At 42.8% G+C, this 23,701-nt stretch overlaps 1 protein-coding gene across 3 annotated transcripts; it reads right to left on the bottom strand.

Annotated features, from left to right (window-relative positions):
• Nucleotides 1-1,124: 1,124 nt before the first annotated feature.
• Nucleotides 1,125-23,358, bottom strand: RNF5 (ring finger protein 5). 3 transcript variants are annotated; one of them, XM_058171719.1, is made up of 6 exons: nucleotides 23,174-23,358; nucleotides 21,892-21,910; nucleotides 14,973-15,085; nucleotides 12,779-12,833; nucleotides 12,546-12,660; nucleotides 1,125-2,463 (listed from the first exon to the last, which is right to left on the bottom strand). In XM_058171719.1, exons 1-6 carry the CDS (start codon nucleotides 23,317-23,319, stop codon nucleotides 2,375-2,377), a joined length of 537 nt encoding a protein of 178 aa, XP_058027702.1. In that variant the 5' UTR covers nucleotides 23,320-23,358; the 3' UTR covers nucleotides 1,125-2,374. The 3 variants fall into 3 exon arrangements, with proteins under 3 accessions (XP_058027702.1, XP_058027703.1, XP_058027704.1); XM_058171720.1 differs by having other exon boundaries at nucleotides 12,546-12,657; XM_058171721.1 differs by lacking the exon at nucleotides 21,892-21,910 and having other exon boundaries at nucleotides 23,174-23,312.
• Between the last annotated feature and the right edge of the window lie 343 nt (nucleotides 23,359-23,701).

The following is a 23,701-nucleotide window of genomic DNA, read 5'->3' as shown; positions in this document are numbered from 1 at the left end:
AGGAGTGAATAAGTGGCCTGGGGAAACATAACCGCCACAAAGCCAGGCTGACAAACATCAGGTCATTCTAGGTTTTTACTCCTTCATTCACTTTGTGGATTTGTGCAATTTTGTTACTAGAGGGTGGGATGTCTGGGTCAAGGGACTGGCAAAAAGAGGTTTTAAAAACTTAATTTAAAACAACATTCTGCTCAAATCTGTTTCTATATCAAGCTATTGTAGGAAGAGAGCCATATCAGGCTATAGGGCAAAATATCAGGAATCTAGTAGTGCTTTTTCCGAGTGACAGATTTTGTTAAAAAGCAGAATCTTTCGCGAGTTGTAGTTTTAATAAAAGGCTGAAATTTTCATGAGCTGCAGCTCGCGAAAGATTCTGCCTTTTAATAAAATCTGTCACTCCGAAAAGGTGCCATCAGTTTTTATCTGAAAGTGGCTATTTATTTGGGGCTGAAGTGCCACACTTCTTAAGAGGCTGGATTTTGGGGTGCAATCACAAATAATCTAGACAAAGAGACCAACACTTTCTACAGCCGGAAAAAAAATGTTGTAATAGTTAAATAGCTGTGATATGCTGGTCATAACTTGACACTCTGTTCAGGCACGCCAGTGTAAGTTTTGATTCTATAGGTAGTCCTCAACTTGTAACTGCAATGGAGCCTGCTTAATACAGTTATACGTTGTCATAAAGTAGGTTGGTCAAATGACCAGCCTGATTTTATAAACTTTTTGCAGCAGTCATTAAGCAAATCACTGCGGTCATTAAGCAAATCCAGGGTCGTTAAGTGAACATCAAGGTTGCTAAGCAAACAATTGGTTTGCTATGGGTGTGGTTTTGCCAAAGACAGAAGTGCGGTTTTTGGCAAAAACATTGTACGCTACAGATGGCCGTAAATGCAGCTGTGTTAACCAAGTGGTGGAAATTCAATCACGGGGCTGCAGAGGAGAACCAACCTTCAGAATTTCAAATCCGGATCCTAAGTCCCTTTTTTTCAGGTCCTTATAATTAGGAACGGTTACTAGGTGACCGTTGTAAACCGAGGACTACCTTGCATATTACAGCATTCTGTGCATCTTCCTCCTAAACAGGCATATTTTTCTCTCAAATGACTGTGCCTTCAACTGGATAGGAATCACGAGTGAAATTTAATTAAAGCATTAGTTAATTGACATCAACATCCCTTCTCCGTCACCCCAAATGAAATCATTATCCAAGGAACATTATCCAAGGAAATACTGTTAGTCAAGACTACAATGTCCGGTGATCGACCGTCCCCTCACCAACCCTAAACGTTTCCCTGACATTGTTGGAAGAGTCGGAGATGGGTGGATGAAGCATTAACAACCGAAGGCAAGCATCATCCCCCATCTCGAAGGGTTGAGTTACTCCAACATTAAATAACCTCCCTCAAAAAGAGAGAGGAGGGGAGGGGGAGAGAAAAATACCCACTATAGCAGAGGCATTATCAAAACTCGGGCAGTTTGCCCTATCAAAAAAGTAGGTAAGAGAAGCTGTTTGAGAGAATCACCCAATCTCGTTAAAAAGAAATTATGCAGCCCCTTCCTGTGGGGTCCTGAAGCACCAGGTCTTCTCCTTCCCTGCCTCTGACTTTCAAACGTCTTCGCAGCCCTTCCCACAATCACTTTCTGTGGCTGAACAGGGGAGACTCCACATCACCACATCTCTATCAGAGAGAGAGTCTGTCGTCCCCCCACCCTCCCAATTTGCTTTCCCTCCAAAACCCCTTTCCCCGATTCGTACACTTTTACGTAGAGGCAGATCTAGTCGCTGTGGGCTCAGTAAGATTAAATTGATCGCCGATTGATAGGCAAATGTTATTGCAACCAGAACAAGGGGGAGGGGGAGAGGAAGATGCACAAGGCCAGACTTCCTTCAACCTCTTGCTTTTATGTAATCTGGAAAGAACGAGGAGTAGTCCGCACGTGGGCTTGCTTCGGCCCTCTCCAACCTTCGCCGGAATTCGAGATTGCCGTCACATTTGAGATCTTTCTTTGAAGAACAGAAAGGGATCGTTCTAGCATAGTTACTCCCCGTTCCAATCCATAATTAGGTTGGGGTTGTATATAGACAACCATTTGCAAACCGCTTGAAGAAGCAAGCAGCCCTATTATGGTTTTAATTCTCAGGATGGGGGGTGGTGGTGAATGCAAAAGAGAGGATTTCACTCCACCATATAGTATTAATCCCCTGCTGTCTCTCCTACGAGGTCAGGAATCAAAGCCACCCACCCAAAACCCGGTGTCTCTCTCTCTCCCCACCCCCCCATCATCCCCCCCAATATTAAAGTCCTTTTGTTCTGTTCTTTAGGTTTTTGTTTTTTTTTAGTACAGGTTAAGCTCAGCAGGGTCCAGCCAGTTATACACTGAGTAACCAGAAGAAAAAGAAGATGGCAATGAAAAGAAATAACGAATCCTGCCAGCTGGATGGTCTGGCCACATCTGTATCTGCGGAAAAGGAAGAAGAAGAAGAAGAAGAAAAGAGTTAGCCAAGGTGAAATCTAAAAGCAAGTTGGCCGCATTTGAACAACAGGTTTAAACACTGAACTGCTCACTAACACCGCCGTAGCTCTTTGCTATCCGTTGCTAACTAAGGGTGAGTGAGTGTCCATCTGAGTGTCCCAATTCCTTTGTTCCTGCCTGGGGTTCCATGAGCTGATAGTTCAAACATCACTGATGAATTTTTGTTATATCAAGGGCTCCAATAAAGGAGAATATTTGTAGCTCTGGAGTTTTTTTCCCCTGGATTTCTGATGTTTCCTGTATGTTATAAACCAGGGGTCTCCAACCTTGGTCCCTTTAAGACTTGTGGACTTGAATATTTGGAAAGAAACAGCCAGGTCTCAGCAGCATTCTTCTTTTTGGATGCGGAAAAAGCTTTTGATAGATTGGATTGGCAGTTTTTGTTTAAAGTAATAGAAAAAATGCAATTTGGGGATTATTTTATTCAAGCAATTAAGGCTATATATCAAAAGCAAACAGCTCAAATAATAGTAAATGGTGGATTAACAGAATCTTTCAAGATTGAGAAAGGGACTAGACAAGGATGTCCCTTGTCACCATTATTATTTATTCTAACTTTGGAAATATTATTGAGTAATATACGTGCTTTAGATCGAATAAAAGGAATTAGAATTAAAAATCAAGATTATAAATTAAGAGCGTTTGCAGATGATCTGGTTGTTTCTTTATCTCAACCAATACAATCAGTTGTATATCTAAAGGAGACAATCGATCAGTATAGTAAGGTATCTGGGTTCAAAGTGAATCAACAGAAGACAAAAATGATAATTAAAAATATGAATACACATCAGAGGGAAGAACTAGAAAGAATAACTGGATATGAAGTAGTTAAAAAGGTCAAATACCTAGGAGTATATATTACAGCATCGAATGTAAAATTATATAAAAATAATTATGAGGTATTGTGGGGAAAAGTAATTAAAGAAATGGAGAATTGGAAGAAGTTACAATTATCATTGTTGGGAAGAGTGGCAGCTATAAAAATGAATGTTTTGCCTAGATTTTTATTTTTGTTTCAAATGATTCCAATATTGAAGAAAGATGCAAATTTACAAGAATGGCAAAAAGGGATTAATAATTTTGTATGGAAGGGTAAAAAACCGAGAATAAAGTTAAAAATAATGCAAGACGTTAGGGAAAGAGGGGGTTTAAAAATGCCTAACTTGAAATTGTACTATGATGCAGTTGTTTTAGCTTTAATTTCTGATTGGATTAATTTAACAGAGGAAAGGATTTTGAATATAGAAGGTTATGGTTTGTTATATGGATGGCATGCATATGTAATATATGACAAGAAAATTGATAAGACATTTAAGAATAATATGGTCAGAAGTGCTTTGTTGAGGGTTTGGAAAAAATATCAATATAAGTTAGATGGAAAGATACCAATATGGACTATCCCCAGACATATGATAGAGAATATAAATATATTACAAAAAATGGAGGTTATTACTTACAAAGAGCTTTTGACTATGGAAAAAGGGGAATTACAGTTAAAATCTAGGAGAAATTGAGGATGAAGGGAGATATTATCCATGGTTCCAGTATGGACAATTGCAATCTAGATGGAAAATAGATCAGAAAATTGGTATAAGGCAAAATGATGATAATTTGGTAAAACAAATAAAAGATCAAGGTCAATAGCATATAAAGAGATTATATAATGTATTGGTTGAAATTGATTCAGAAATGGAGTTGGTTAAAGATTGTATGGTAAAATGGGCACAAAATTTTCAACAACCTATAATGTTAGAAACATGGGGAAAAATTTGGGTGAGGAATGTTAAATTCATAAGCACAAAATTTAAGAGAAAATTTTTATAAAATGTTTTATAGATGGCATTTAGATCCTAAAAAACTGTCATGTATGTATCCAAATGTGAAAGCAAAATGTTGGAGATATGATTGTGAGGATGCTACCTATTGTCATATATGGTGGACTTGCAAAAAAGTTAAAGCTTTTTGGATCAAAATATGGTGGATTATGCAGAACATTTTGAAAAAGAAGATCAAGTTTGTTCCACAGTTCTTTTTATTAGGAATAATTCCAGATTGCACTGTTATAGAGACAAAACTAATTTTGAATTTAATAACTGCTGCAAGACTATTGATTGCACAATATTGGAAGAAAGAAGACTTACCTACAATTGGAGAATGGATTAGTAGAGTATCAAATTTAGCAGAAATGGCAAAAATTTCTGCCTACTTGAAAGACTGTACACAAGAAAAATATATTTTGGAATGGAGAAAGTGGATTGATTATATTCAAAATAGGTATCAGATTAAAAAATATCAATTAGTTTTTGAGTGAAGTTAGGAATTGACATGTATTAGAGTTTAAGGAAGAAGGAAATTGATAGTGTGATGGTGTGAAATGGAATATGTTTTATGTTATATTTTAGATTATGTTTGTTAGTTACAATACCCTGTATTCTGTTCTGGGAAGTCTAGGGGAGGGAATGGGGAGGGAAGATTATAAATTGATTGATTGCCATTGTACAGAAATAATGGTAGAATTAAACAAGTTGGAATGGTGTAAAGTCGGGGCTGCTCGGTAACCACTCCCGAAGGGTAAGGGTAAGGAAAGAGGAGTAAAGAAGGAAGAAAGTAGGTAGGCAGGTAGGTAGGTAGGAAAGAAGGAGGAGAAGAAAGGATAGGAGGAGAAGAAGGAGGAGAAGATAGAGGTTAGAAAGGATGGTAGTGAGAAGTGAGGAAGAGGAGGGGAAGAAGGAAAGCGAGGAGAAGGATGGTGGGGAAAGTTGAAGAAGGATGAGAAGGGTAGAAAGGATTAAGGGAGGGAGTGGCGGTCGAGCAGCCCGGATTGAGCATAATTTGAGTATAGGATCGATTGTTGTATAAGTGATTGTATTGTACACTGGTTAAATTGTGGGAACTATTATGGAAAATAAAAAAAATTTGCCCTAAAAAAAAAAAAAAAGACTTGTGGACTTCAACTCCCAGAGTTCCTCAGCCAGCAAAGCAAAGGGTTGGAGACCCCTGTTATAAAGGCAGTCCTCGGCTTACAACCGCAACTGAGCCCAAAATGTATGGTGCTAAATGAGAAATTTATAACGTGAGTTTTGCCCTCTTTTACGACTCTTCTTGCTGCATTTGTTAAGTGAATCACTGTAATGGTTAAGTTAGCAACACGGTTGTTAAGTGAATCTGGTTTCAACCATTGACTCTGCTTGTCAGAAGGTCGCAAAAGGGGATCACGTGAACCCGGGGACACTGTAACCGTCATAAAAGTGAGTCAGTTGTCAAGCATCCAAATGTAAATCCCATGACCATGGGGATGCTGCAACGGTCAGAAGTGCATTGTTTAGGGTTTGGAAAAAATATCAATATAAATTAGATGGAAAGATACCAATATGGACTATCCCCAGACATATGATAGAGAATATAAATATATTACAAAAAATGGAGGTTATTACTTACTTACAAAGAGCTTTTGACTATGGAAAAAGGGGAATTACAGATAAAATCTAGGGATAAATTGAGGGATGAAGGGAGAGATTATACATGGTTCCAGTATGGACAATTGCAATCTAGATGGAAAATAGATCAGAAAATTGGTATAAGGCAAAGTGATGATAATTTGGTAAAACAAATAAAAGATCAAGGTCAACAGCATATAAAGAGATTATATAATATATTGGTAGAAATTGATTCAGAAATGGAGTTGGTTAAAGATTGTATGGTAAAATGGGCACAAAATTTTCAACAACCTATAATGTTAGAAACATGGGGGAAAATTTGGGTGAGGAATGTTAAATTCACGCAAGCACAAAATTTAAGAGAAAATTTTTATAAAATGTTTTATAGATGGCATTTAGATCCTAAGAAACTTTCATGTATGTATCCAAATGTGAAAGCAAAACATTGGAGATGTGATTGTGAGGATGCTACCTATATATATATGGTGGACTTGCAAAAAAGTTAAAGCCTTTTGAATTAAAATATGGTGGATTATGCAGAACATTTTGAAAAAGAAGATCAAGTTTGTTCCACAGTTCTTTTTATTAGGAATAATTCCAGATTGCACTGTTATAGAGACAAAACTGATTTTGAATTTAATAACTGCTGCAAGACTATTGATTGCACAATATTGGAAGAAAGAAGACTTTCCTACAATTGGAGATTGGATTAGTAAAGTAACAAATTTAGCAGAAATGGCAAAATTTCTGCCTATTTGAAAGACTGTACACAAGAAAAATATATTTTGGAATGGAGGAAGTGGATTGATTATATTCAAAATAAGTATCAGATTAAAAAATATCAATTAGTTTTTGAGTGAAGTTAGGAATTGCTATGTATTAGTTTAAGAAAGAAGGGAATTGATAGTGTGATGGTGTGAAATGGAATATGTTTTATGTTATATTTTAGATTATGTTTGTTAGTTACAATACCCTGTATTCTGTTCTGGGAAGTCTAGGGGGAGGGGGGGGGAATGGGGGAGGGGGAAGATTATAAATTGATTGATTGCCATTGTACAGAAATAATGGTAGAATTAAACAAGTTGGAATGGTGTAAAGTCGGGGCTGCTCGGTAACCACTCCCGAAGGGAAAGGGTAAGGAAAGAGGAGTAAAGAAGGAAGAAAGTAGGTAGGCAGGTAGGTAGGTAGGAAAGAAGGGAGGGAGAAGAAAGGATAGGAGGAGAAGAAGGAGGAGAAGATAGAGGGTTAGAAAGGATGGTAGTGAGAAGTGAGGAAGAGGAGGGGAAGAAGGAAAGCGAGGAGAAGGATGGTGGGGAAAGTTGAAGAAGGATGAGAAGGGTAGAAAGGATTAAGGGAGGGAGTGGCGGTCGAGCAGCCCGGATTGAGCATAATTTGAGTATAGGATTGATTGTTGTATAAGTGATTGTATTGTACACTGGTTAAATTGTGGGAACTATTATGGAAAATAAAAAAATTTTGCCCTAAAAAAAAAAAAAAAAGACTTGTGGACTTCAACTCCCAGAGTTCCTCAGCCAGCAAAGCAAAGGGTTGGAGACCTCTGTTATAAAGGCAGTCCTCGGCTTACAACCGCAACTGAGCCCAAAATGTATGGTGCTAAATGAGAAATTTATAACGTGAGTTTTGCCCTCTTTTACGACTCTTCTTGCCGCATTTGTTAAGTGAATCACTGTAATGGTTAAGTTAGCAACACGGTTGTTAAGTGAATCTGGTTTCAACCATTGACTCTGCTTGTCAGAAGGTCGCAAAAGGGGATCACCCGGGGACACTGTAACCGTCATAAAAGTGAGTCAGTTGTCAAGCATCCAAATGTAAATCCCATGACCATGGGGATGCTGCAACGGTCAGAAGTGTGAAAAATGGTCATAAGTCATTGCCGTTGTAACTTCAAACGGTCACTAAGTGAACTGCTGTAAATCGAGGACTAGCTGTCATTGGTTTTTTTTTTTTGTTACTGTATATGGTCCAGAGTCACTTTTTAGTGAGATGGGCCGCCATATAAATTAGACAATCAATAAATAAAATTAGCAGATTTCTTGGTTTGTTTATGAAATTTATAGACTATCCCAATCTGTTGCAATAAAATACCTTGAGGTAAGATGTGCTGCCTATAAACGTTATAAATAAATACACTTTAAAATACAGGAAACATCAAAAATCCAGGAAAAAAAGTCCCACAATTGTTTAAAAAACAGAATACCGCAGGGATCCATCACCCATACTATTCCAGGGCTAAATTGAAGTCTTTAAGAGTTTGCTTAAATAAGGCCAGGGTGGGGGCTGTATGAATTTTGGGGGGTTAAGAGGTACCGAAAGCTGCCAAGACTGAAAAGGAAGGACCACCTTCTGAGTCCCACCAAGTGACAGGATTAATAAATGGAATAAGCCAGCTCTGCCAGGCTATGTGGGATTGGGGGGAAAAAATGACATAAGATAGGAAATAGCAATAGCACTTAGACCAGGGGTGTCCAAACTTGGTCCCTTTAAGACTTTTGGACTTCAACTCCCAGAGTTCCTCAGCCAGCAAAGCAAAGGGTTGGAGACCCCTGTTATAAAGGCAGTCCTCGGCTTACAACCGCAACTGAGCCCAAAATGTATGGTGCTAAATGAGAAATTTATAACGTGAGTTTTGCCCTCTTTTACGACTCTTCTTGCCGCATTTGTTAAGTGAATCTGGTTTCAACCATTGACTCTGCTTGTCAGAAGGTCGCAAAAGGGGATCACCCGGGGACACTGTAACCGTCATAAAAGTGAGTCAGTTGTCAAGCATCCAAATGTAAATCCCATGACCATGGGGATGCTGCAACGGTCAGAAGTGTGAAAAATGGTCATAAGTCGGTGCCGTTGTAACTTCAAACGGTCACTAAGTGAACTGCTGTAAATCGAGGACTACCTGTCATTGGGGGTTTTTTTTGTTACTGTATATGGTCCAGAGTCACTTTTTAGTGAGATGGGCCGCCATATAAATTAGACAATCAATAAATAAAATTAGCAGATTTCTCGGTTTGTTTATGAAATTTATAGACTATCCCAAACTGTTACAATAAAATACCTTGAGGTAAGATGTGCTGCCTATAAACGTTATAAATAAATACACTTTAAAATACAGGAAACATCAAAAATCCAGGAAAAAAAGTCCCACAATTGTTTAAAAAACAGAATACCGCAGGGATCCATCACCCATACTATTCCAGGGCTAAATTGAAGTCTTAAGAGTTTGCTTAAATAAGGCCAGGGTGGGGGCTGTATGAATTTTGGGGGATTAAGAGGTACCGAAAGCTGCCAAGACTGAAAAGGAAGGACCGCCTTCTGAGTCCCACCAAGTGACAGGATTAATAAATGGAATAAGCCAGCTCTGCCAGGCTATGTGGGATTGGGGGAAAAAAATGACATAAGATAGGAAATAGCAATAGCACTTAGACCAGGGGTGTCCAAACTTGGTCCCTTTAAGACTTTTGGACTTCAACTCCCAGAGTTCCTCAGCCAGCTTTGCTGGCTGAGGACTCTGGGAGTTAATCAAAAAGTAAAGACCAAGACACTGACTTAGACTTATATACCACTTCACAGTGCTTTACAGCCCTTTCGCAGCTAAGTTTATGGAGTCAGCATATTGCCTCCCAACAATCTGGATCCCTATTTTACCGACTTCGGAAGGATGAAAGGCTGAGTCAACCTCGAGCCGATCAGAATGAAACTCCTGGCAGTGAGCAGTGAGTTCGCATGCAATACTGCATTCTAACCACTGCGCCACCACAGCTCCTAAATCCCCCGAGATAACCAAACCCTCGTTAAATGTGGTACCAGGCGACCACGCCAACTTATACAACGTCGGTTCTAGCTGCAGTGGTTCAGTAAATTGTCCCAGGTTGTTAAATGTGATGTCACACGACTGCAGCTTGCGATTTCCTGCTGGCTTCCCCATTGACTTTGCTAGTTGGAAGTTGCCTGGGAAAGTTGCAAATGGCAATAACGTGACTGCGGAACAGGGCAACTGTCCTACTGTAAATATTGGCTGACAAGGACCCGAATCATGATCCTGTGACCAGAGAGATGCTGCCACGGCTGTAACTTTGAGGTGAGTCTCCTTTCAGTGCCGTCGTAAATTCAAATGATTGCTGAATAAGTGGTTGGTACGTGAGGACAACCTGTACGTTTATTCTTGCAGCACTTCGTTATAATTTTTGTTATGAAAGCTACCGTATTTTTCGGAGTATAAGATGCACCTTAGTTTTTTGGGAGGAAAATAAGTAAAAAGCTGATTGGCAGGTGGATTGGCCTCCCAGAGTATCCCCAATCAGCTGTTCCCAGAGGTGAATTTTAGCAACAGGTTCCTTGATTGTGAGCTCTGTGCCTTGCTTTTTTTTTTTTTGCTTTTTTTTTCTGAAAGCCTCCGAAACAGCTTCAGAAAAAAAGCCGCTGAAGCTCTGTTTGGGAGCTTCTTTTCTGAAGCTCTGTTTGGGGGCTTTGTTTCTGAAGCTCTGTTTGAGGGCTTCCTTTCTGAAGCTGTGTTTGGGGGCTTCTTTTCTGGAGCTCTGTTTGGGGGCTTCTTTTCTGAAGCTCTGTTTTGGGGCTTTATTTCTGAAGCTCTGTTTGAAGGCTTCCTTTCTGAAGCTCTGTTTGGGGGCTTCTTTTCTGGAGCTCTGTTTGGGGGCTTCTTTTCTGAAGCTTTGTTTGGGAGCTTCATTTCTGAAGCTTCGTTTCTGATGCTTTTTTCAGCCTCTGAAACCTCCATTTGAGAAGCTGGGCAGGGCTACATTTGGAGTATAAGACGCACCCAGATTTTCATCCTCTTTTTTGGGGGAAAAAGGTGCATCTTATACTCCGAAAAATACAGTAAGTGAGGTTGTGTGTCTCCCATTCCAGTTGCCTGTCCTCCTTTGCCTGCTCAGAGATCTGGTAATCCTAATCTAACCAATATCATGGGAATTTACCCACATGGCAACAAGAGGCAGATATTCGCAAATGAAAACAAATATACGTGTCCTAATATAATGTTATAGGATCCCATCGGAGTCGGTTACCAAGGACCAAACATTTATTCTTCCAAGCTTTCGAGCATGTGCTGGAGCCCATCCTTTGGGAACTTGTGTCTCTCCAGAATAGGTGCCCTGGATTATGGGTTGTATTTATACGATGCCTGGTTGCATGTGGCTTTTAGTTGCTAATTAGGGTTAATGGCCATCAACACCCTAACTAATAATTAAAAGCCTGTCAGATCTGCCATCAATCCGCTTCAGTCGTGCTTCACTTTGCTTGGATGGTAGCCTGCCACAAAATATGGGGAGGGGGAATGGGAAGATACGGGGAGGGGGATGACAGGAAGCAGAGGTGCTACCCAGAGCAGGGGTCTCCAACCTTGGCAACTTTTAAGACTTGTGGACTTCAACTCCCAGAGTTCCTCAGCCAGCTTTGTACTGCATATACCACGTTGCTCAGTTTGTTTTTGGGTTTTTTTCCCCTTGGGTGGTCAAGCTTTTGTGCTAGTGCGTTCTTGGGTTTGAAATGTACACATGTGTTATGTTGGCTGAAGATCCTCCTGAGCTTTTCCGATATTCTTTTGAAACACCTTCAAAGAAAAACCAGAAAGTCCAGTTGCCTCTTGAAAAAGCACCTTGGAGACAACCATGACTCAGATGACTAAGAATCTCCATAGACCTTCAGTAAAAGAATACTTCTCACTATAAATGGAGTCGAGGGTTTTTCTTTCTTGAACATCCAAGCTGGGACAGGACTGAGCAGGGCACACACAACCAGGCGTTATATAAATACAAGATGTAGTCCAGTGCACTGTTCTGACCTAGGCTTCTTTAGAAAGCATGACGCAAAGTCTTAATTCCGGCCAAACCTCTTTTATTTACACAACTGTGAATTACTGTCATTCACAATCAACAAGGCTTTGGCAAACAGTCTTTCAGAGGAATGCTTATCAATACCCACTATTATCTCACTTGGAACAGAGAACTAATTTCCAAATGCAGGCAAGGCCAAACCTGGCACAGATTCTATTAGAGTCATGGACAGAACTTTCTAATCTTGAATCGACCAAATGAACTAATTGCTTCATGCAAAAGCCCACGTCCTATTCGCGCTGCTTTTATGTCCTATGGGAGGGCCCAATTATCTCCAAGGTGTGACCTTAGTCCCAAGTTGACCCTGTTTTCTTAATTGTTCTTGTCTTCTGGCAGCTCTGTGCATGTGCACACACTGGGAACGGGCTCCAGCTGTTCCTCTGACTCGCTGCTGTCTATCTCCCTCTCTGCTTCCAAGGCAGAGCCCTCGTCCGAGCTTTCCCCAGCCCCCAGGACTGGCCCATGTTCCTCCCCAACCTCCTCACTATCTTGACTCTGCTAGCCACTGGTGGGCCACAACAGGCAAACACATTCTGGAGTAAGAGAAGCTTCCTGAAGTTGGGTTCCAGCACAAGCCTAAAAGCTTGGACGAATGGAGTCTCAGTTTAGACTCAGTCTCAGTAGAAAGACAGAGGAAATACGGTCGTAGGGAACCCCAAAATTCTGTAAGCACTGATCCCCCTGCTTTACAGCAGGGCCTTACCTGCTCTTTCTCCTGGAGCACTGTAGCCCGTAGCAAAAAAGCCAAAAGGGAATGCGCCAATGCCAAATGCCATGTGGAAGCCTGTGGCTGCTTCAGGGAAACTGCTGATGCCCTGCTGGAGTGGGGAGGAGGAGAAGAAAAAAAAGGAGGGGAGGGTAACAGGTGTGTTGCAGAAGAGCCGACTTAGTCCGGGATGGATTTGGGAAGGGAAGTTAGAAATGGGCTGCACTCACCCCTCGCGACTCAGGCTCTGGGCGCTGCCCTCGAGGTCGGGGAGGAGTTTTCAATCTGTGTGATAGAGAAAAAGGCAGGATTGTACCCCCTGTTCTGACCTAGGCTTCCCCAGCAGCACGAAGCCGAGTCCTCGTCCCGATAAACCCCTTTTATTTAATTACAGTGAATTCCTTTCCAGCGAAGTTTTTCCCACAATCTTTCAAGATCGTTCACATTACCAACCTTTATCAGGCTTGGAGAGTGGCCAGGCCCATAGCTTTCAGGATCCACATTGTAACCGACAATAGAATGCAGGAACAGATCTTCACCCAAATGAACTAGTTGTCTCCTGCAAACTCCCCTCCCCTTCGCTCCTCTTTATTCCCTATGGGAAGGGCCATTCACCGTCCACCTGTGGCTTTACTCCTGAGTTGACCCTTGTTTCTTAGCTGTTCCCTTCTCCTGGAAGCTTTGCGCATGCGCACACTGGGAACAGGATGCAGCTGTTCTTCTGCTTCACTGATGTCCAACTCCGAAGGCAGCTGACAACTGTCAGACGACCCTGGCACCATCTCTGCCTCCGACGCAGAGCCCTTGTCAGAGCCTTCCCCAGGCTCCAGGACTGGCCCATGTTCCTCCCCAATCTCCTCAGTCCTCACTGTCCGAATCTGCTGCCAGATCCGCTGACCGCTGGTGGGCCACAACACCCCCAGACTCAATCCTGCTGCTTCTCTCACCCTCCAATCCCTTTACATTGCCCAATACATCCTATTCTGCAAAGGAATATGTACCCGCTCCAAAGGGTTTACAAATTAAAACCAATAGAAGAGAATTTTTTGTAACTCAGGGCTGCTGTGGAGGTCCTTGGCGCTCTCTGAGCTTGTTTGTTTTCTTGCAGATGTAAACAGAGAGCACACCCTGGAGAGGATGTTATCTCGCAAAAAAAAACCAACCAAACTCAGAGAGCACTAAGGACCCCATCAATTGCAAACGTATAGCAAAAGAAGAAAGAAAATATGATTATTTTCGTTTCTTTAAGTGGCAGCTGTGCTTGCATGATATGCAGGTAGTCCCAAAGGTGCTTTTTCAAGAGGCAACTGGACTTTCTGTTTTTTTCTTTGAAGACATTTCACTTCTCATCCAAGAAGTTTCTTCAGCTCAACAGTGAAGGGACCCAGGGCAGAGAACATCCTGCAGAAAGCACAGCTCCAATCTCTCAATGAAAGAATAAGACAGATCAATTACACAATTGAGGTTTGGAAAAAGAGAGCGGAACACAAACTCCAAGAGCTGAAAATCACTTCTACCAACAGAACAAAATTTATAAAGGCACAACACGGGAGAGCTGAAGATGCTTCTTGGATGAGAAGCGAAATGACTTCAAAGAAAAACCAGGAAGCCCAGTGGCCTCTTGAAAAAAAGCACCTTTGGGACAACCATGAGACTGAAAATCTCCATAGATATAAACAGGTAAGTCCTCAACTTACGAGCACAATTGAGCCCCAGATTTATGTTGCTAAGTGAGAAATTTGTTAAGTGAATTTTGCTTCACTTTACGACTTTTCTCAGCACATTTGTTAAGTGAATCACTGCAGTTCTTAAATGAGTAACGTGGTTGTTAAGTGAATCTGGGCTTTCCCATTAACTTTGCTTGTCAGAAAGTCAAAAAAGGAAATCACATGACTCCAAGACACTGCAATCTGGAGATTTATGTGTCGTCCAGGTGGCCTTAACGCCCCTCTAAAAAGGATGCAAATGACCAGCTGTCTGCAAGGAGTATAAATCCTTCCATTCCACACCATCCAGTCAGAGCTGAAGAAGCTTCTCAGATGAGAAGCGAAATGTCTTCAGAGAAAAAACCAGAAAGTCCAGCTGCCTCTTCAAAAAGGCACCTCTGGGACACTAAGGATTGTTTCTTCTTTGGCAACGTAATTTTAGTTTAATTTATTCGATTTAATCAGGCTGCCCACCCAGATGGGTTACAAAATCCATCAAAAAGGTAGCCCACGACCGAAAACCATTTGTTTAGTTATGACGCCACTGAAGTTATGACGCCACTGAAAAATGGTCGTATTTCACATATTTTAAGACCACTGCAGCATCTCCATGGTCACATTATCAAAATTCGGACACTTGTCGGCTAGTGAAGTAAAGTCTGCAGGGACTCCTTTATCTTTACCTAGTCAAACGCCAATAAGGAAGGGACTCCCTTACCTGGGATCCTGCTGAGCAGAGCTTCCACGCCCATAGAGAGGAATGACTTTGTCCCGGCTGATGCCTGCCTTGCACACAGGACATTCCTGACGCTCCGGCCGAGTTTCTAACCACTGAAGGGAAGAAGGACATTTATAAGTTACACAGAACACAGAATCATAGAGCTGGAAGATACCTCAGAGGTCTTCTATTCCAGCTGTCCCCAAACCAGTGATGAAATCCAATTTTTTTTACTACCGGTTCTGTGGGCGTGGCTTGGTGGGCATGGCAGGGGAAGGATACTGCATAATCTCCATTCCCACCCTACTCCAGGGGAAGGATATTGCAAAATCTCCATTCCTACCCCACTCCAGGGAAAGGATATTGCCAAAATCTCCATTCCTACCCCACTCAGGGGCCAGCCAGAGGTGGCGTTTGCCGGTTCTCTGAACTACTCAAAATTTCCGCTACCAGTTCTCCAAACTACTCAAAATTTCCGCTACTGGTTCTCCAGAACCTGTCAGAACCTGCTGGATTTCACCCCTGCCCCAACCTTTCCACCTTGATGGCCCAGCCTGGCGTGGGGGGGTATGAATGGAGGACGCACACACGCGAACACAGCTCCATTGTTGCAAGTGGCAGGCATGCACACCCTCTGCTCACGTGAGGGGAGCTGTGCACGCGAGCACAAGTGCCCTCCACTCGAGCTTTCCACTCGCATGGAGCTTCACAGGCGCACTTACCCATCAATCACACAGCCCAGTTTCAAACAGGCTGCGGCCTGGTAGTAGGCCGTGGCCAGGAGGTTGCGGACCTCTATTTCTACTCCAACCCCCTGCAGTCAGAAGCTTTGTGGCCACTTCCAAAATAAATACATACAGTATCTACATTAGAAGAAGGCAATTGGGTATCTTTGAGATCTACCATGTTTCCTGTGCCAACTGGGTTTTCGTTTAAAAAAACTGCTGTCGATGAAATAAGAAGCTGCCAAGCCGAGATCTAAAGCATCCGGCTGGAGCTTCATATCTATTTGCAGCAACTTTCTTTTTTTAAAGCAGTTTTTATTAGTTTATAATGTGGCATACAAAGAAAATACAAAAGTAAATAGTAGGGAATACAGGGAAGGGGAAAAGGAAGGGAAAGAAAAGTGGGAAAAGAAAAAAAAAGGCACTAACTTCCAACTCTCTTTGGTGCAGTAGATTAAGGCACTGATGTCAAATCTCAACTTTTTACTTTTCCATAATAGTATAAACTAGCCATTTCTATAACAACAAATCTATCTAATCCAGGGCTGTCAAAACTCACGGCCCATGGGCTGTGGCGTCACGTGCTGGCCACACCCACACCTGGTTTAGCGAAGGGGGGAAAAATCACGATACGTCATGTGACGCTGCCATGAGGACGAGAGTTTGATACCCCTGATCTAATCGGTAAAACCCAAAATCAAACTTTCATTTTTCCCCCCACCTCGAGCACAAAGTCCAGAAGTGGTTTCCAAGTAGAAATAAAAGGATTTGTGTGGGGTTTTTTTCTTTGACCAAAACAGTCAATCTCTGCTAACTCCATCAATTTTTGCAGCCATTCGTCCATTGTGGGGATCAAGCTGGCAGCAACTTTTGAGGGCTTCACAAATGTCTCCGTAGATTGGAGAGAGTATCTGGGAGAGGTAATGATTACTAGGGGTTGTGGGTGACCAACTATACTTGCCATGGTACCTACAGTTCCTTAGAACTATTTACACTGCAGACTCTGAAACTCCATACCGATCAAAAGAATTACTTATACACAACCCGGGTGCGCACCCAAAATAATCCACTCTCAGCTCACACCTTGGCCATATTTCAATGCCACGTCTGAGGTAAAACAGTAAAAATACTGAATGTAATAAATCCTTGAACTAGGAGCAGGGAGACCTAGGTTGTAGTCTCAGCTCAGCTCAGACTATAGCACAGGTAATCCTCAATTGATAACCACGATTTGGACCAGAATTTCAATTTAAGATGGTCGTTAAGTGAGTTGCAGCCGATTTTGCCACAATAAAGTGAATCGTTAAGTGCATGCGGTCGTTAAGCAAACCCGACCCCCCCCCACCTCCCCATTCCTCCTGGTCACATTTTGCTTTTCAGAAGCTGGTTGGGAAAGTTACAAACGGTGATTGCAGGACCCTTAGCGGTTGTTAAGTAATTATTTAATGCGATAACGCCAAATGGTCACTAAACAAATGGTGGTAAATTGAAGACTATCGGTAGTTTCTCCTTCTCGGCTTTAAGAGCCAGGGTGAGACAAAGATGAATGTGGTAAGGTTGGAAGTGAAGAGACTCAGATGTGTCTCTGCTCAGACACAGAAGCTCCCTAGCGCTAGCGCTCTACTGCTAGCGCTCTACTGTGGTGGCCCCCAATCTTTGGGGCACCAGGGACAGGTTCCATGGAGAGGTTTTTCCGTAGATTGGAAGGGGCCTGGTTTCATGTGCTGCCTGCTTGTTTGCACAGTTTCTGGCATGCCCTGTGCCACTCCATGGACTGGGCATTGGGGGGGGGGATCCCTGCTCTACATGCCTGGCACCTCTAACCCAATTTATTTCACAGGTCTCTTGTGGAGAAAAACACCTTGAGCTCCCAAATGGAAGGCAACATATAATCTAACAACTAAACTCAATGGTCCTTGATTTACAACAGTTCATTTAGTGACTGTTCAAAGTTCCCACTTGGAGGAGTACAAATTTTGAGGAGTACAATGAAAGTTTAGGTTAACTTTTCAAATACTATTAGGCTGCAGAAGATATAAAACATTTCTAGGACAATTCAGGAAAAAGTTGGCTTTGAAAGTTTGCAATCGGATACGTTCAATGCTGGAACAGTGAGATTTTAGATTTATTTTTCTTGGCTTAGGTGTTATTTCAACCAAATATTAATTTGTTTTAAGGGGGGATTTTAATTGCCTAGCTTGTAACAGTACTAGCATTTAAGACTTATATATACCACTTCACAGTGTGTTATAGCCCAATCTAAGCAGTTTACAGAGTCAGCATATTGTCCCCCAACAATCTGGGTCCTCGTTTTACCGACCTTGGAAAGATAGAAGGCTGAGTCAATTTTGAGCTGGTCAGAATCGAACTACTGGCAGTTGGCAGAATTAACCTGCAGTACAGCATTCTAACCACTGCACGACCACGGCTCTATCAGAATTGCTTACTGTTATGCTCAGCTTAATATAATTTCTGAAGTTACTTAAGAAATTTGGTCCCTCTGTACTTGAGCCGAGGAGAGATTTTCTTCAAGGACGGTCGCTCTGATTAAAAAATGCTTTGCTAAGGAGAGTCCAAAGGTCCACAGCAGTCAGTCAAGAATTGAAAGCAAGCAGAGGTAACCCAAAGGTGCTTTTTTTCAAGAGGCAAATGGACTTCCTGGTTTTTCTTTGAAGACGTTTTGCTTCTCATCCAAGAAGCATCTTCAGCTCTCCCGTGTTGTGCCTTTATAAATTTTGTTCCAATACTTCTGTTGGTAGAAGTGATTTTTCAGCTCTTGGAGTTTGTGTTCCACTCTCTTTTTCCAAACCTCAAATGGAAGGCAACATATAATCTAACAACTAAATGATCTTGTCTTGTTCTTTCATTGAGAGATTGGAGCTGTGCTTTCTGCAGGATGTTCTCTGCCCTGGGTCCCTTCACTGTTGAGCTGAAGAAGCTTCTTGGATGAGAAGTGAAATGTCTTCAAAGACAAAAACAGAAAGTCCAGTTGCCTCTTGAAAAAAAGGGACAACCATGACCTGGAAGACTGAGAGTCTCCACAGACACAAGCAGAGGTAACCTTCATCAACCGCTATAGTCCCGTTCTTCAATGTTGGTTATACGTACAGCCCCTTGACCACACAAGAAACCATCATGCTGACCAGTTACAGAAAAAGTCCTCCAGATTCTCTCTCATAAGAAGCATTTATCATTATTCAGCTGTAAGGCAGGAAGTGTTCCTGATTAGCCTTTCTTATCAGCTAATGCAGGTAAACAGTTTGTTTAGTGACCGTTTGAAGTTACAAAGGCACTGAAAAAAAGTGACATGATCGTTTTTTCACACTTACCACCGTTGCAGTATCTCCATGGTCACATGATCAAAATTCAGCTGCTTGGCAACTGACTTATATTTATGATGTGTTCTCTTCCGTATTGGTTGGAAACATGTGGGAGGAGCCTTCATCCTGCATTGGCAGACAATGGCCTCTGGTGGCTCAACAGACTAAAGCAGTCTGTTATTAACACAGCTGCTTGCAATTACTGCAAGTTCAAGTCCCACCAGGCCCAAGGTTGACTCAGCCTTCCATCCTTTATAAGGTAGGTAAAATGAGGACCCAGATTGTTGGGGGCAATAAAAGTTGACTTTGTATATAATATATAAATGGATGAAGACTATTGCTTAACACAATGTAAGCCGCCCTGAGTCTTTGGAGAAGGGCGGATATAAATTCAAATTTTAAAAAAAAAAAGGATGATGAAATTTAGTGTCCCAGTGTGTGTGTGTGTGTGTGTGTGTGATGTGATCTCCTTTGGTGCCCTTCTGACAAGCAAAATCAGTGGGGGAAGCCAGATTCACTTAACAACCGTGTTGGTAATGTAACAATTGCAGTGATTCACTTAGCAAGCGTGGGAAGGAAGAAAGGTCATAAAACAGGGCAAAACTCACTTAACAAAATTTTCCAAAAGAAATTTTGAGTTCAATTGTGGTCGTAAGTCAAGTAGCTGTAGCTTTCCTGGACACAGGACCATAATTGAACCCAGAACTACAGTTGTAAGTTGTGCTGGTCGTTAAGCAGGTCACAGATATATTTTATCACCTTTTTGCAGCAATCATTAAGCAAGTGCAACGGTCATAAAGTGAGCCATTCTCTGCAATGGACGTTTTTTTGCCAGAAACTGGAAATAAATTAAAGTCATATAAATGCGGGACTCTGCAAACAATCCTAAGTGTGGGCTGATTGCCCAGAACCCAAAATGCAATCATGGGGCCATGGAGGGCGGTGGGGGACAGCTGTTGCGACTTCAAAATTGGGCCATAAATACAGGTGGTCCTTGATTTAGGACCACAATTTAGCCCACACTTTCTGTTGATAAGTGTCGTGTCCCACTCCTCCGCTGACGGCCGGGTCAGGGAAATCTGAATCAGGCTTGCCTCTGCAGCTCTGCCCAAAGTCCTAGCAAAGTCCTCAGAGCAGGCAGGAGACCAGTAAGTGACTTCAGCAAGATAAGTTCGACTTTGCCTGACTCAGAGACTGCCAGAAAGCAGATCCTTTATATAGGCCATGGGGTGTGGCTCCATGACTCAGCACTCATTAAGGCCTGCCCCTCCCTTCCTTCTGTTGCCTCCGCCTATCCAATCTTCTGATGCGAGGGTCACTCCAATCAGCAGTTGGTAATAAACCCTCCTCAGGCTCACATGCTGTGGAGGAGGGGGAGGGGTCTAGCTGCTCCGTTTGCCTGGGCATGGAGTCAGGGCTGGGGCCGGGAGGTGCTCCTTCTTCTGCAGTTTGTCTGGGCATGGAGCCAGGACTGGGGCCGGGAGGCATACATTCCTCCGTGTTCGGGAGCAGATAAGAAGGCCCCGGCTGCTCTGAGGGCGGGCAAGACACAACAATAAGTGAGACATCTGTTAAATGAGTTTTGCCCCATTTTAGAACCTTTCTTGTCACAGATTATTTATTTTATTTATTTATTTATTTTTATTTTATTTATTTACATTTATATCCCGCCCTTCTCCGAAGACTCAGGGCGGCTTACAGTGTGTAAGGCAATAGTCTCATTCTATTTGTATATTTACAAAGTCAACTTATTGCCCCCCCAACAATCTGGGTCCTCATTTTACCTACCTTATAAAGGATGGAAGGCTGAGTCAACCTTGGGCCTGGTGGGACTAGAACCTGCAGTAATTGCAGGCTGCTGTGTTTTAATAACAGGCTATCTTACAGCCTGAGCCACCACGGCCCTTATGTTAAGTGAATCACTGCAGCTGATAAGTAAGTAACAGGGGTGTTAAGTGCATCTGGCTTCCCCATTGACTTAGCTTGTCAGGGGGTTGCAAAAGAGGATCACATGACCCTGAGACACTGCAACCGTCGTAAGTATGAACCAGTTGTCAAGCATCTGAATTCTGATCCCACGTCACGGGGATCCTGCAAAGGTTGTAACTGTGAAAAACAATCCCAGGTCACATTTTTCAGCGCCGTTGTAACTTCGAACAGTCGCTAAATGAACTGTTGTAAGTCGAGGACTAAGGGACGCAGTGGCTTAGTGGGTAAAACTCTGAGCTTTTTGATCGAAAGGTCGGCAGTTCAGCGGTTCGATCCCTAGTGCCGCATAATGGGGTGAGCTCCCGTTACTTGTCCCAGCTTCTGCCAACCTAGCAGTTCGAAAGCACGTAAAAAATGCAAGTAGAAAAAATAGGGACCAACTTGGTGGGAAGGTAACAGCGTTCCGTGTGCCTTTGGCGTTTAGTCATGCCGGCCACATGACCACGGAGAGGTCTTCGGACAGCGCTGACTCTTCGGCTTTGAAACGGAGATGAGCACCACCCCCTAGAGTCAGGAACGACTAGCACATATGTGCGAGGGGAACCTTTACCTTTAAGTCAAGGCCCACCTGTACCTTTTTCAGGTCCATTGTAACTCTGAATGAGTTAGTTACTTACTGGTTGTAAGTTGACAACTATTTGTATCCCCTCCACAAATTATTTTTGTCTAGGAATACCAGATTTGTCCAACATTAGGCCAGCCTTGGTTGACATGGTGGCATCAAATAATTTCAGATTATATCATCCATAATCCCCAACCAGTAGCTATGCTGCCTAAGATTTCTGGAAAATTGTATTTGGAAGAGATACAACAGGAACAGTTAATTCAGCATTTCAACTCCAGCCAATCTTACAGTTCAGTGTCCAAATAAACAGAGCGACTCACCTGATGAAGACAAGGCCAGCTGGAAAAAGGGAAGAAAAAGTACAAGACCTTTTAAAAGAAATCTGGATCAAACCAACATGAAGAGAAATTACATACTGAATCAGAATTTTGATGAGCACACAGAAATCAACAAGTGACCCTTGAGAGATAGGCGGCTATACAAATTTAATCCTCACTAAATGACGTAAATACAGATAGTCCTAACAAACAATCACAATTGAGCCCAAAATTTCTGTTGCTAGGTGAAATAGTTGATAACGGAGTTTTGTCCCATTTTGCATCCTTTCTTGCCGCTGTTAAGTGAATCCCTGCAGTTGTCAAGTTAGCCACACGGTCATTAAGTGAATCTGGCTTCCCCACTGCTTGTCGGAAGGTCGCAAAAAGGGGATCACGTGACCCCCCAGGACACTGCAACCATCATTAAATATGAACCAGTTGCCAAGCGTCTGAATTTTGAGCCCCTAACCATGGGGAAGCTGCAACGGTCGTAAGTCACTTTTTTTCAAACGGTCACTAAACAAATGATTTGTAAGTCGAGGACTATCTGTAAAGTCAGTCATAAGTCTAAGTGAACGAAACACAATTGCTTGGTTTCTCCAGTTGATTATTTACACCGGCCATATAAATCAAAGTATAGGCTGGGGCAATTGTGAGTAGTGGGGTTTAACCCCACTTGTAAGGCCACAAGCTACACAAATTAGCTCAGTGTAATAACTTGCATGAAGCCAGCCTGGCAATATTGTGAGTTGGTGGTGGCCTTTGGGCCCTCTAGAGCAGGGGTCTCCAACCTTGGCAACTTTAAGCCTGGCGGACTTCAACTCCCAGAAAGCCCCAGCCAGCAAAGCTGGCTGGGGCATTCTGGGAATTGAAGTCCGCCAGGCTTAAAGTTGCCAAGGTTGGAGACCCCTGCTCTAGACCCTCCTTCCAGACTGATAGGACAACCAAGGCTGCTGGTGGCCGGAGATGATGCGGTTAGCAGCCCCCCCCAACTGCTCCCTAACCACTAAGCCACACTGCCTGTCTTCTACTAGACCTGCCCCTCTCTGCTTTACACCCCAAACGTGACCAACCAAGCAACCCAAAAGCAGCTGGCAGAGCTTCTTTCAAGAGAATGGAAATAATGCAAAAAGGAAGGAAGTGCAGCTTCACCTGTTGGATTTCGGCCTGTCCCGCTTTCTTCCTTTTTGTTGCAGGTGTTTATTTTTTTATTTTTTTATTTTAATCAGCCTCTTGGTTCTGCCCTTCCTGTGCCACACCTCTCTGCACCTTTCCCCTCGCTCACCAGTACAGGTGGCCGCACAGGCCGATGACGGCTTCTCTGGCAGGCTCCAGACAGATGTTGCATTCAAAAGCACTGTGATCGCGGTTTGACCCCTCCGGCTCCCCATCTGGGACCCCTGGACCTGTCCCAGCCGCAGCAGCCGCCATCTTCCGCCCTGACTTAAACTAACGGGAGGGGAGGAGATGTAAACGCCTGCTCTTTAATCATTGGTCTTTCTCGCCGTCTTTCACGCCCCGTAGACATTTCATTGGTGGCCAAGATAATCATTTGTGGCACCTGGCAAAGCTGATTATGTACGTTCCAGTTGGTCCCGCCTTTAATTCTGTGCAGGCTCTTAAAACTTTTTTGATTGGCTGGGATACTTGGGCATCGAGTACGCGGCTACGTTATTGGTTGAAATACCGTACTTTCCCCCCAACACACCCACCTTCGTTCCCTGAGCAAAATAACATATCATATGACTGGGGGGGGGAAATCAAGGGGCGGGCGTCTCATGATTGACAAAAACGCCAGCCTCTCAAAGAACAA

This window comes from Ahaetulla prasina, chromosome 2, assembly GCF_028640845.1.
Source record: "Ahaetulla prasina isolate Xishuangbanna chromosome 2, ASM2864084v1, whole genome shotgun sequence".
Taxonomy (NCBI): domain Eukaryota; kingdom Metazoa; phylum Chordata; class Lepidosauria; order Squamata; family Colubridae; genus Ahaetulla; species Ahaetulla prasina.
The sequence above is the reverse complement of the archived record's forward strand: the minus strand, read 5'-3'. Positions and strand labels throughout refer to the sequence as shown.

What these genes read in the sequence shown, in the direction of transcription:
- RNF5 (XM_058171719.1), bottom strand. Translation starts at nt 23,319, where the DNA reads ATGGCGGCTGCTGCGGCTGGGACAGGTCCAGGGGTCCCAGATGGGGAG. An exon ending in CAGAGCCTGAGTCGCGAGGG is followed by an intron (nt 12,661 to 12,778) that starts GTGAGTGCAGCC and finishes TCCCCACTCCAG; the next exon opens with CAGGGCATCAGCAGTTTCCC. An exon ending in TGCTCCAGGAGAAAGAGCAG is followed by an intron (nt 2,464 to 12,545) that starts GTAAGGCCCTGC and finishes CCTTTTCCGCAG; the next exon opens with ATACAGATGTGGCCAGACCA.